We start from the raw sequence: 14,397 nt of genomic DNA on the forward strand, positions 1-14,397 counted from the left end.
AAAGGTAAATGATTTTATTTGAATCCTTTTCTTGTTTTTGTGAAAATGTTGCCTGCTGAATGCTAGGCTTAATGCTATGCTAGGCTATCAATACTCTTACACAAATGCTTGTGTGGCATTGGTTAAAGCATATTTTGAAAATCTGAGATGACAGTGTTGTTAACAAAAGGCTAAGCTTGTGTTATATTTATTTCATTTAATTTGCGATTTTCATGAATAGGAAACTTTGCGTTATGGTAATGAGCTTGAGGCTATGATTACGCTCCCGGATACGGGATTGTTCGTCGCTAGAGGTTAAGAGGCTCTTCTGTCCTCCACTCTTTACGAACTTGTTATCGGTGTAAAAGACACCTGTCCACAACCTCAAACAGTCACACTCCAGACTCCACTATGGCCAAGACCAAAGAGCTGTCAAAGGACACCAGAAACAAAATTGTAGACCTGCACCAGGCTGGGAAGACTGAATCTGCAATAGGTAAGCAGCTTGGTTTGAAGAAATCAACTGTGGGAGCAATTATTAGGAAATGGAAGACATACAAGACCACTGATAATCTCCCTCGATCTGGGGCTCCACGCAAGATCTCACGCCGTGGGGTCAAAATGATCACATGAACGGTGAGCAAAAATCCCAGAACCACACGGGGGGACCTAGTGAATGACCTGCTGAGAGCTGGGACCAAAGTAACAAAGCCTACCATCAGTAACACACTACGCTGCCAGGGACTCAAATCCTGCAGTGCCAGACGTGTCCCCCTGCTTAACAACACTGTCATCTCAGATTTTCAAAATATGCGTTACAGCCAACGCTAGACAAGCCTTTGAGTAAGTTTATCATGGCATAATGCTATGCTAGGCTCTGGTGGCAGCAGGCAACATTTTCACGAAAATAAGAAAAGCAGGCAAATTAAATCATTTACCTTTAAAGAACTTCAAATGCTTTCACTCAGGAGACTCCCAGTTAGATTTTTTTTTTTAAATATGATTTTTGTAGGCGAATTAGCTCCCGTTTCTTCATCATGCTTGGCTGAGAAATCGACCAGAAAATGCTACAACTATAACGCCAAACCTTTTTACGAATTTGCTCCATAATATCGACAGAAACATGGCAAGGAGTTTTTAACATATATATTCGATAATATATCCGTCGAGGCAATTGGTTTCTCATAAGAAGCGATTGGAAAAATGGCTACCTCAGTATTTTACGCAAGATTTTCTGCGGGAGACACCATGTGACCACATGTTATATATGGTCCCATATGGCCATTCTTCAATGGAAATGCCTAAAAAGACGTCACAATGCTGTAGACACCTTGAGGAATACGTGGAAAACGTAAGCTCATTCGTAGCTCATTCACAGCCATATAAGGAGTCATTGGCATGAGGCGGTTTCAAAAAATGCGGCACTTCCTGGTTGGATTTTTATATGGGTTTCGCCTGTAACATCGGTTCTGTGGCACTCACAGACAATATCTTTGCAGTTTTGGAAACGTCAGACTGTGTTCTTTCCAAAACTTATCAATTATATGCATAGTCTAGCATCTTTTCGTGACAAAATATCTTGTTTAAAACGGGAACGTTTTTCATCCCAAAATTTTAATAGCGCCACCTAGTCGCAAGAAGTTAAGCCAGTACATGTCCAGGCCCGTCTGAAGTTTGCTAGAGAGCATTTGGATGATCCAGAAGAAGATTGGCAGAATGTCATATGGTCAGATGAAACCAAAATATAACTTTTTGGTAAAAACTCAACTCGTCGTGTTTGGAGGACAAAGAATGCTGAGTTGCATCCAAAGAACACCATACCTACTGTGTGTGTGAAGCATGGGGGTGGAAACATCATGCTTTGGGGCTGTTTTTCTGCAAAGGGACCAGGACGACTGACCCGCGTAAAGGAAAGAATGAATGGGGCCTCCTTCCATCAGCAAGGGCAATGAAGATAAGCGGTAGGAACTGAAAACAGGTTCCTAAGAAATTTGCCAATGAGAACACAGTGAACAGACAGAGACCAAAAAATAAAAAATCTGAATGGTTAATCCTCGGGGTTTTGCCTGCTACACAAGTTCTATTATACTCACAGACATGATTCAAACAGTTTTAGAAACTTCAGAGTGTTTTCTATCCAAATCTACTAATATGCATATCATATATTCCTGGCATGAGTAGCAGGAAGTTGAAATTGGGCATGCTATTTATCCAAAAGTGAAAATGCTTCCCCCTATACCTTAAGAAGTTAACAACAATACATTTTCATATTTCCTACACAACATAAAGGATGAAAACTTTCTATATACAGTTTGTATACTTTTCAAGGTACAATATTTTTGTTATACCATTTTTATACAATGTATGACATTACAAAATAGACATTCATTTTCCATACACCATCTCTCATCATTCCCCATGAATACTGTTCCAGTGTTCAGTTTTTGGACGTTAAAGTTTTTGGGTGGCAAAAGTCATCTGGAGACAAAAAAAAAATTCAACACCAATACTATAGAGCCCTCTGCTACGTACAACTGGTTGTGAACTGTCAAAAAAACCACATCAATACCTCCTGCAGGTGAGAGGGTTCTGGTTGAAGTTGATCCATTGGAAACCTGATCTTTGGATCCTCACAGGAGAGTCATGACAGTGTTTTTAATTTTGCATGCATGACATTAGAATGCATTGTACATGATCATTTATGTAGTAATTATTCTTAAACATGTCCGCACCTGGGATTTTAACTCACAACCTTTTGTTAAGCAGCATTACAATCATCCTGCTCCACCACCATGTCCTTGTCATTTATTCTATATTCCCAACATCTAAGTGTCAGACACACTGAGAAATATGACTGCCGGTAGGTACTTAGCACCTCTACCCAAAGAGTCGTCAGTTAACGTTTTGCTGTTCACATAGCCCAGTTTATCCACCGATTAAATACTTCAGACCACAAGGTGGAAGTAGCTTGTTTGTCTTGTGCCTGCTGTAGATAGCTAAGTGAACATTTCCTTAACGAAAAAATGTTTCTTCAAGTACAAAACTCCTTAGCTAGATGTAAAATATGTAAAGACTTTCTCTGAAAAACTGAATTATTTTAGTTAGAACAATTCTGATGAAAAGTGGGTGGATTACATGGGTAAAGGTGCCCTAGTTTTTATATTTTTCTTTTCACTCCTGTCAGCTCTCCAGCGTGGAGGTCTGTGCTCTCTGATTGGCTCAAAGTTGTTGGCCACTGCCGAGTATTTTTTTTATTTTTTTTATTTTACCAGGCAAGTCAGTTAAGAACAAATTCTTATTTTCAATGACTGCATAGGAACAGTGGGTTAACTGCCTGTTCAGGGGCAGAACGACAGATTTGTACCTTGTCAGCTCGGGGATTCGAACTTGCAACCTTTCGGTTACTAGTCCAACGCTCTAACCACTAGGCTACCCTGCCGCCCCAAAATTGAGATTCTACAAGTAGAAACGGCAGGTTTGTCATAACCAGGTAAGTATTTTGTTTAAGCAAGTGAAAGAATGGCCTCCTACTGTGCTAAGTACCTATCAGCCATCAGATGTATCATGTTTCTGACCTCTAAAAGTTGTTCTCAACTATTTTTTTAATATACATTCCATTTTAGCTGATCAGCGTCCCACTTTAAACATCCATCCCATTTCACCACTTTAAAGATTTGGGAGACCTGGGACAGTTGTTAGGACACTGTGTGATTACACAATGTCCTAACAACTGAAAAAACAAATGTTCTGAGAATGTGTTGAAAAAGTCCCTAATCACATCCTGGTACCTTACATGGAACTAAACAAAAGTTCACCAGAGAACATTACCTTAGGACCATCACACAACAACATAATGACTAGTAAAAATTAATGTCCTGAGAAAATTCTGAAAAAACTCCTCAATGATGTCCTGGTAAGTTACAGTGAACTAGACAAAGCTTCCCATCAGAACTTTCCGTGAGAACCATAACGCAACGTCCTGATGACTGGTCAAATAAATGTCCAGAGAACGTCTTAAAGAAGTCCTGAAATGGACACCAATGGCCATCAAGATTAAATCAAATAAAAACAGGGAACTAATTTACATTGAACTAGATAAAAGTTCCCTAGAGAAAGTTCCAATGTGACCACCATGTGATGTCCTGAGGACTGGTACACTGAATGTCCTGAGAACGTCCTAAAAACATTGATGATGTCATCAGAATGTATAGGGAACTAGACAAACGCTTCTTGGGGACCATGACACAACATCCTGCCATGAGCAAATAAGTACCTGTAAGGAACATCCAGGCAGGGTCGTTTAATGTCCTGAGGAGAATGTTCTGTCAGAGCCAAACAGGGACGTTACCTAATGGTCATTCAAAGACCTTATTGCAACATTCTGTCGGTAGCAAACAGCACAGGCCAGTATGCCGTGTTTCTATTAGACTCAGACAATGATCGTGTGGAATCTCTGTCATAGCGGATTTCAAACAGCAAGAAAAGTGCAGAGCGACGATCAAAAAATAGGCCATGTCTTTTGGTCGGGCTGATTTGGTGTTGCCAGGCGTTCGCAATTAAAGTAAATCGGATGTTGTTGACCCTGCCATACCGTGCGACTCAAAAGCCCCCATTTTTCGTAAACGACCTAAAGATCACGAAAAATCAATTGCGACACGTGAATCATGCCAGTATAGTTCCAAACTGGAACTGTGGGGGCTTGGCGTTAAGTGTAAGTGTACCACAGTTTTAGCAATGTACTCTTTTACTTGTTTTGATGGGGGGGGTCAGTGTCAATGGGTTCATCACCTTTCTGGACATGACCATGATAGATCGTTGGTGATGTTGACACCAGGGAACTTGAAACTCTCGACCCTTCTCCACTACAGCCCCGTAAATGTTAATCGGGGCCTGTTCGGCCCCGCCTTTTCCTGTAGTCCACGATCAGCTCCTTTGTCTTGCTCACATTGAATGAGAGGTTGTTGTCCAGGCACCACACTGCCAGTTCTCTGACCTCCTCTCTATAGGCTGTTTCGTCGTTGTCGGTGATCAAGCATACCACTGTTGTGTCGTCAGCAAACGTAATGATGGTGTTGGAGTCGTATTTGGCCGCGCAGTCGTGGGTGAAGAGGGAGTACAGGAGGGGACTCAGTACACACCCCTGTGGGGCCCCAGTGTTAAGGATCTTCATGGCATAGTATTGTTGCCTACTCTTACCACCTGGAGGTGGCCCGTCAGGAAGTGCAGGATTCAGTTGCAGAGGGAGGTGTTTAGTCCCAGCTTTTAGTGTCCTTAGCTTAGTGATGAGCTTCGTGGGCAGTATGGTGTTAAACGCGGAGCTGTAGCTGAACAGCATTCTCACATAGGTTTCTTTTGTCCAGCATAAAAGGCATTTAGCTCGTCTGGTAGGCTCGCGTCACAGGGAAGCTCCCATCTGGGTTTCCTTCAGTAATAGTTTTCAAGCCCTGCCACATCCGACAAGCGTCAGAGCCGATGTAGTAGGATTCAATCTTAATCCTGTGTTGACGCTTTGCTTGTTTTATGGTTCGTCGGAGGGCATAGCAGGATTTCTTATACTTATACTCCTTGAAAGTGGCAGCTCAAGCCTTTAGCTCGATGCGGATGTTGTCTGTAATCCATGGCTTCTGGTTAGGATATGTGCATACAGTCACTGTGGGGACATCGTCATCGATGCATTTATTGATGAAGCCGATGAATGAGGTGGTGTATTCCTCAATGCTTCCTACTTTAGTTTTTGCTTGTAAGCAGGAATCAGGAGGATATAATTATGGTCAGATTTGCCAAATGGAGGACTTTATGTGCATCTCTCTGTGTGGAGTAAAGGTGTTCTAGAATTTTTTCCCCCCTGGTTGGACATGTGACATTCTGGTAAAGATTTGATAAAACTGATTTAGTGCTTTATCCGGGTAGCTGGAAAGTAGAGCATTGCAGTAGTCTAATCTAGAAGTGACAAAAGCATGTATTCATTTTTCTGCATCATTTTTGGACGGAAAGTTTCAGATTTTTGCAACGTTATGAAGATGGAAAAAAGCTGTCCTTTTCTTGATATGTTTGTCAAATGAGAGATCAGGGTCCAGAGTAAAGGTCAAACCATCCACAGAGACAAACTGATAGCTTTTTCAATTTTTTGGGAAAATAAGTGCCATAAACTAATGGTTAAGGCTCCGGTTTATGTTTACAGCTAACAATTATATACAGGCTTTTTCAGAACTTTCAGTGTCGTGCCAGCTGGAGATACATATAGCAAGTTAATATTAGCTAGCTATAACATTACACAGGGTTGGGTAGGTTACTTTCTAAATGTAATCCGTTACAGTTACTAGTTGTAATCGGTAACATCATTTTTGGATTACCCAAACTCAACAACGTAATCTGATTACATTCTGTTACTTTTAGATTACTTTCTACTTAAGAGGCATTAGAAGAAGACAAACATGTATGTCACCAATTGAATCTATTGCAGAATAAATCAATCTTAAAGTTACATTTTACTTTATGGATTTGTTGTGTAGGCTTCTTTGAACCAATCACTTTCTAATACATTTAACTATACGATTAAATTATATATTTACATTTAAAAACAAAGTCTATCAGAGTTCCAGTCATTCCAATAAATGTTATACCCCTTGATCTTCGTGAATAGGACTTGGAAATATGGACGTATAGATGAACCAAATTGTTTTACCTGAGCATGACCCCAAAACTAAGGACTAAATTAGCCAGCCTTACTCTGTTGTTTATGATTTTGTTGTCATGGGAGGACTGATCGGGCTCATTGATTTGAGTTGAAAAATAAATGCTGTGCTCATGGAATGGCATGCTTTGAGCACTACTGAAGAAACAAGCCCCACTTGTGTTCCATAGGCTCGGATCCGTACTGTGCAGCTGTTGCAAGAGGGCATTTTTCATTGGCTGTCCACTGGCTTCAAAAACAATGATTGACAGGCAGCTTAAACTTCTTGAATTCAACCATTTTTGGATTCAAATACACATTTAGATTTGTGAACAGCCATCCACAATCTGTCATTTGTATTTTATATTTAACTAGGCAAATCAGTTAAGAACAAATTCTTATTTACAATGATGGCCTACCCTGGCCAAACCCTAACCCGGACGACAATGGGCCATTTTTGTGCCGCCCTATCATGGCCGGTTGTGATACAGCCTGGAATTGAACCAGGGTCTGTAGTGATGCCTCTAGCATTGAGATGCAGTGCCTTAGACCTCTGTGCCACTCGGGAGGTACAAATAGCTAAATCAGAAAGCAGCAGTATGAATCACATCAATGCGCTATGTAGATATCAATAATAAGTTATATGCGTATCACCACATTTATTCAAGTTGGATAATCGTTGGATGCCGACAGCAGTCGCACCATTGGAAGACATAGCTTGGACTGTAGCCTACAAAAGCCTATTCCTGCTCCTATCCTGCGATCCTTCAAACACATTTGGTGTGTCATCATAGTGGTCTCTGACTTGTGGTCAGACTCACTCAGGTGGAACAGACTTAAACTTGCACCTTTTTTCAATGCTGATTTGAACGTCATTGAGAAAACAGAGAAGTGTCAAATACTTTTTTTCGCAAACATCCTTTATGAATTTAAAAGTAATCCTCGAAGTAATCATCTAGTTTTTCAAAAGTATCTGTAATCTGATTACAATATTTTTGCTGGTAATGTAACGGATTACAGTTAACATTTTTTTTGTAATCCCTTACATGTAATCTGTTACTCCCCAACCCTGACGTTACATACTGTTCAAACACTTTGCGGGTCAAGGGTGGTTGAACTTAGTTTTCTTAACTGAAATATTTTTTGTCGCTAGAAGCCAATGGCTCGAGCATATATGGTTGGATCTGTTGGAATTCACTCTACAGATCTTCCAAGGGAAATTAATCTTCCTCTAGAATATCATCAGACACAAAGCGGCTCTTGCTGGCAGTGACCACTTTGTAGCCCATTGTTCCTCTGGTGATGTGTGTTTGCTGTTGACAAAACTAGCACAGATAGAACAATGAGCCAGATATTTCACAGGATGTATAAATATGAAGCATCCGGTTGGCGTTTCCACTACCAAATATGGTGTTGAGAAGAAGCCCAGTGGCCGGCAGTGGGAGAAGATGGAGCGAGATGAATTTGGCTGAAATTCTGCAAATTTTCTCATCGATGAAACATTTGATCTCCATACATTTTTTTGTTTCCTAAACTATAATCTGTATGAAACATAGTGGCCTGCATTTTGTGGACTTTGCCCTTTGCTAAAGTTTTAAAAAGTGGTGTTGTTTAGGAGTGCAATGGCAAATTCAGTTATTGCAAACGGGCACTTTATAGAGTAGCCGTTCCCTAACGAAAATATGCAAATAAATGTAGAACACTCCAATAGGATCTCACGAGCTCGTGCTTGGCTGTGCCCACCTCCTTGCTTGTTCTGCCCACTATGATTGATTTGCTCCCATTGGAGACAACAGGCAATGGTCTATCTTGGGTTATTTATAAAAATCTTTGGTATAAGCATGCCCTCCATTGCAACGTAATACCTGCCCTTGACCTTATGCCTGCCCGTATGTGAAGGTCAAGTAAATTACGTGATAAAAGAGGTGAAAAAGAGGCTTGAGGCAGTCTATGTTGCTATCTGACGAGTTATAAAATATGTTGATGTGTAAAGGGATCTGTAAGATATGACGATTTGTTGTTGTATTTGCTTTGTGAAGGTGTTTTACGATTCTCCTTGTATGGAGGGCGGCTTTACTAAATCACATGATTGATACCCTGCGGATTTGATGCCCGATGATACCCCCCACTACCACCATTCTTATTTTCTTTCTCTCTCTCTCTCTCTCTCCCCTTTCTCTCTCTCTCTCTCTCTCTCTCTCTCTCTCTCTCTCTCTCTCTCTCTCTCTCTCTCTCTCTCTCTCTCCATATATCTCTCTCTCCATCCCTCTCTCTGGGTGGCAGGCACCTTAATCCAGTGAGACAGACCTGCTGATGCATGCCTGTCTTTCTGCAAGAAGACAGGAGGGAGGGATGTAGGAGTAAGAGAGAGAGCGAGAGAGAGAGAGCGAGGTTGTAGGTGTAGGAAAAAGAGAGAAAATCTAAGAGAAAGAGACATGGAGGGTAAGAGAGTGATAGGCAGTATGATGTCAGGGGATGTAGACATGGGGAGCTAGTCAGCTTATATTACCTGTGCTATGCTGTTGTGTTCCCTGGGCAATGGCCCTTGGCCTCCCAGCATATCCCTGTAGTACGACTGATAGGGGCTGAGGAGCACTCACACACACCACACACCCTCTCCTTTGTTCCATGAGAGGTGCAGCAGACAGACTGTTGCAGCAGACCACACTTTCCTGCCAGTATCACTTTACATTTGGCCTACGACCCCCCACACACACACACACACAAACACACACACACACGGTCACGCTCTACCGCTCCTGGCCAGGTGTGTGCTCGCACGTATCTACGCGTGTATTTGTGGCTTTCTTTGTTTCTATTGTGTTTGGGAGTTTGGATATATTTGCAAAAAAATGGCTCTCAAGGTAATAGCGGCCGTTTTATGGGCTCCTGATCAGTTGTGCTGTGTTGTGTATTCTTTTTGTGCAGATCTGAACTTTTTTTGTACATACATTTTCCGTCATAATTTCCTATGATGGAAAAGAGTTTCTGGACATCATAACAGATATCACTAACCTTGATTTGGACGAAGATTTCTACTTCAATGAGTCGGAGGCGAAAGACATATTTCTTATCCCGGACCAGGCCCAAATCCCCTAAGAAGGAGGAGACGGCTCTATAGAGGCTGGCGTGCGGCATGCCTGACGAGAATACATTGGAGAGTGGATAAATCGCCTCTACACTCTGTTCTATTGGCGAATGTCCAATCACTGCAGAATAAACTGGATGAGCTCCTTTCGAGACTATCCTATCAATGTGATCTAAAGAACGGACATAGTAAATATATATCTAGCTGTTTTTTCTATACATCGGCAGGACAGAACGGTGGCATCAGGGACACTAAGGGGAGGGATTTGTGTGCCTTTTTGTTAACTACAGCTGGTGTGCGTGTCACGCCCTGACAGAGATCCTTTTTGTCTTTATTTTGGGTTGGTCAGGGCGTGAGTTGGGGTGGGCATTTATGTTTTCTGCTCTATGTTTTCTATTTCTGTGTGTTTGACCAGTCAGGGCGTGAGTTGGGGTGGGCATTTATGTTTTCTGCTCTATGTTTTCTATTTCTGTGTGTTTGACCAGGTGTGGTTCTCAATCAGAGGCAGCTGTCCATCGTTGTCTCCGATTGAGAACTATACTTAGGTAGCCTTTTCCCTCCTGTCTTTTGTGGGTAGTTATTTTCTGTTTTGTGTGCCTGCACCAGACAGAACTGTTTCGTTTGTGCTGCTTTGTTATTTTTTGTTCTAGTGTTCAGTTTTATAAAAAATCATGAACATGTACCACGCTGCACTTTGGTCCTCTTCTTCAAACAGCCGTTACAGAACTACCCACCACCAAAGGACCAAGCAGCGTGGTGTAATGGACTCCTGGACATGGGAGGAGATCCTGGATGGGAAGGGACCCTGGAGTCAGGCTGGGGAGTATCCACATGAGGAACTGGAGGCAGCTAAGGCTAAGCGTCAACATTACGAGGGAACACGGCTGGCAAGGAAGCCCGAGAGGCAGCCCCCTAAAAATAATGTTTTGGGGGGCACACAGGGAGTGTGGCAGAGTCAGGTTGGAGACCTGAGCCAACTCCCCATGCTTACCGTGGCAGGCGACGTACTGGTCAGGCACCGTGTTATGCGGTGGAGCGCACGGTGTCTCCAGTACGCAGTCTTAGCCCGGTGCGCTACATCCCAGCTCCCCGCATCTGCCGGGCTAGGGTGAGGATCGAGCCAGGACGGATTGTGCCAGCCCTGCTCTCCAGACCTCCTGTGCATCTCCTCGGGTCAGGATATCCTGCGCCGGCTCTAAGCACGGTTTCCCCAGTTCGCCAGGAGAACCCAGTGCGGCCTGTTCCAGCTCCCCGCACATGCCGGGTTAGCCTGGGCATTCTCCAGCCTGGTGAGTCCTGTCCGGGGCTGCCAGAGTCGCCCTCCTGTCCGGGGCTGCCAGAGCCGCCCTCCTGTCCGGGGCTGCCAGAGCCGCCCATCTGTCCGGGGCTGCCAGAGCCGCCCTCCTATCCGGGGCTGCCAGAGCCGCCCTCCTATCCGGGGCTGCCAGAGCCGCCCTCCTGTCCGGGGCTGCCAGAGTCGCCCCCCTGTCTGGGGTTGGCAGCGAGGGTCCCCGCTCCAGAGGCGCCAGCGAAGTGGGCCAAGCCTAAGTGGGCCAAGCCTAACGTCCCACACCAGAGCCGCCACCTCGGATAGGGTGGGGGGTACTACTGTCATGCCCTGACCTGACCTTAGAGATCCTTTTATGTCTCTATTTTGGTTTGGTCAGGGTATGAGTTGGGGTGGGCATTCTATGTTTTGTGCTCTATGTTTTCTATTTCTGTATGTGTGGTTCTCAATCAGAGGCAGCTGTCCATCATTGTCTCTGATTGAGAACCATACTTAGGTAGCCTTTTCCCACCTGTGTTTTGTGGGTAGTTATTTTCTGTTTTGTGTGTGGGCACCAGACAGAACTGTTTCGTTTGTTCCGCTTTGTTATTTTTTGTTCAAGTGTTCAGTTTTATTAAAAATCATGAACATGTACGACGCTGCACCTTGGTCCTCTTCTTCAAACAGCCGTTTCAGTGCAATCTTTAATATTAAGGAAGTCAAGGTTCTACTCGCCTGAGTTAGAATACCTCATGATAAGCTGTAGAGCATAATATTTACCAAGAGAGTAAATAGTATGGACAATGATAAAGCCTACAGGGAGGAGGTCAGAGACCTGGCCTCAACGTCAGCAAGACAAAGGAGCTGATCATGGACTATAGGAAATGGAGGGCCGAGGACAACCCCATCCACATCGATGAGGCTGTGGTGGAGCAGGTTGAGAGCTTCCTCAGTATCCACACACAACAATGCAGTCATGAAGAGGACACGACATTGCCTCTTCTCCCTCAGATTCATCATGGGCCCTCAGATCTTCAAAAAGTTATACAGCTGCGCCATTGAAAGCATCTTGACTGGCTGCATCACCGCTTGGCATGGCAACTGCTTGGCATCTGACTTCAATTTGCTACAGTTGGTAGTGCATTCAGCCCAGTACATCGCTGTGGCCTAGCTCCTTGCCATCCAGGACCTCTATACCAGACGGTGTCAGAGGAAAACATTGTCAAAGTATCCAGAAACCCAAGTTATAGACTGACCATCTCCTTTGCATCGACAAGGGAGCTCCCCCCTCTCAACCCCTAATGAATGGGAAAGATTGGCAACATCTAATTTATGGTGCTGATCTCTCCCATCATTTGGAATTCAGGAAATGAGTCTCATCTTGACATTAGATCACTGTTGAGCTTTAAAACATAATTTTGGGGCTCCCCAGTGGTGCAGCGGTCTAAGATATTACATCTCAGTGCTTGAGGCATCACTACAGACACCCTGGTTCGATTCCAGGCGGTATCACAACTGGACATTATTGGGAGTTCATAGGGTGGCCCAGCGTCGTCTGGGTTTGGACGGTGTAGGCCGTCATACTAAATACGAATTTGTTCTTAACTGACTTGCCTAGTTAAATAAATGTTAAATAACATAGATTTTATTTATCATACTGGGCTCTGTTATTTTCTAAGACACTTCTGTGTAGTTCTAAAATGTGAGGAATCAGTTGTTGTGAATGGTAATCGTATTTCATTATTTCTCCAGTTACTACTTTGCTTAATTCCCATTGGTCAGATCTCGTTAATTAGTTGAGTAAAAAAAGGACAAAGTTGAGTTGGTGCTTGGCTGCAAATGTGGCCAATTAATCATTAAATCTGCAGAACAGTAATCTGTCTCAATTCAGTGTTTCTACATAGAGTCATCCATCTATCTTTTGAAAATCCCTTCATACTACAGAACTATGACTTTATGCCAATCTGTGTGCCTGTCTCTCCCTGGGTTCCAGAACACTCCAGTGGGCACCTCAGTGTACCAGGTAAATGCCACAGACCCAGACCAAGGCACAGGGGGAAGTGTGCTCTTCTCCTTCCAGCCCCCTTCTCCCTTTTTCTCCATCGATGGAGCCCGTGGTACGGTCACTGTCACCAGGGCCCTGGACTACGAGACCACCTCGGCCTACCAGCTCACTGTCAATGCCACGGTGAGGGAACACAAAGTACAGATAAGCTTACACACATTTTTTTTTTTTAATAAAGTAACAAGGCAGTATAGTGTTCAGTAGGGCACAGTGTAGCATAATGTTTTAAAAATGAAAAGGAGCAAGTCCAGGTAATCCCTCCCTGTTTCAGTCTGTTTTCTTCCAAATGAACATGACCAAGGTGTGACCATGCTTGTGTTTTTCTGCTCTCTCCATCAGGACCAGGATAAGAAGCGGCCTCTATCCAGTCTGTCTAACTTGGCAATCACCATCACTGATGTCCAGGACATGGACCCCATCTTCACCAACCTGCCCTACAGCACCAACATAGAGGAGGACGCCCCACTGGTCAGTAATACTCCTCCTCTCATCCCCCCCTTTCTCTATTTCTCCATCTCCTCCCCCACCTTTTCTCCTTACCTGCCCTAAGGCACCAACACAGAGGACTCCTCCATGCCGGTCAGTGACACTCTGTCTCATCTCCCCCTGTCTCTGAACACCATCCAGTTTTGATTTCTAGTTGCCATATATTTTTCAACAGGGCTGTGATGTTTCACGAAAGTTTTGAAACTTTCTATTCACATAGTTTCTTCAGATTGTAAATTAAAGATTTTTTGCTATGAGTATTATGTTATTGATTGATTGACTATGACATTTCAGATTACACAGCAGTGCTATTTGCAGAGTTAACTCCAGGTAAATGTAACAATTCTTCAGCCATTCCTGCAACCAAAAACAAGCTACATAGGGACAGTATCAAAATAAATAACCTAAAGATTCTGTCTCTGAGTTTTGAATCGAGCGTCATCTAGTTTATCAGTTCATAAACCATGTGCCTTGAAAACCAGCTATTTGCAATCTGTATGGCACATCTGTCAATTCTTTGGTCCTTAAATGAAACGGGTATACTTTTTTATTTATTACAATTTTCTTTAGCCAATTTTGGTCTTTAATGCAGGGGTGACAGACAAGTTCCTCACTTTCACCCCCTTCCTTTTTCCTCTTCCATTTTTGGTTGTAATTTTAGACAGAGCAGACATTTCCATATATTTTTGTTAGCTGCATGTGTGACATAACACCACCAGTCCGATTTATGATATAATTTAAAAGATTATACTGTTAAACATTTTTATCCAAAAATAATTGAGTATATTTGATAATAATTAGTATAAATAATGAACATAATTAGTATATATCAATGACTA

At 43.1% G+C, this 14,397-nt stretch overlaps 1 protein-coding gene across 1 annotated transcript in view; it reads left to right on the top strand.

Moving 5' to 3' along the window:
• The window catches only part of LOC118369378 (cadherin-23-like), a 625,272-nt gene that overhangs the window by 288,962 nt on the left and 321,913 nt on the right, over positions 1–14,397 (top strand). The window contains 2 exon segments of the mRNA XM_052498286.1: positions 13,001–13,195; positions 13,412–13,540. Of these exon segments, the coding sequence (XP_052354246.1) occupies positions 13,001–13,195; positions 13,412–13,540 (324 nt within the window).

Source organism: Oncorhynchus keta, chromosome 36 (genome assembly GCF_023373465.1).
Source record: "Oncorhynchus keta strain PuntledgeMale-10-30-2019 chromosome 36, Oket_V2, whole genome shotgun sequence".
Lineage (NCBI taxonomy): Eukaryota > Metazoa > Chordata > Actinopteri > Salmoniformes > Salmonidae > Oncorhynchus > Oncorhynchus keta.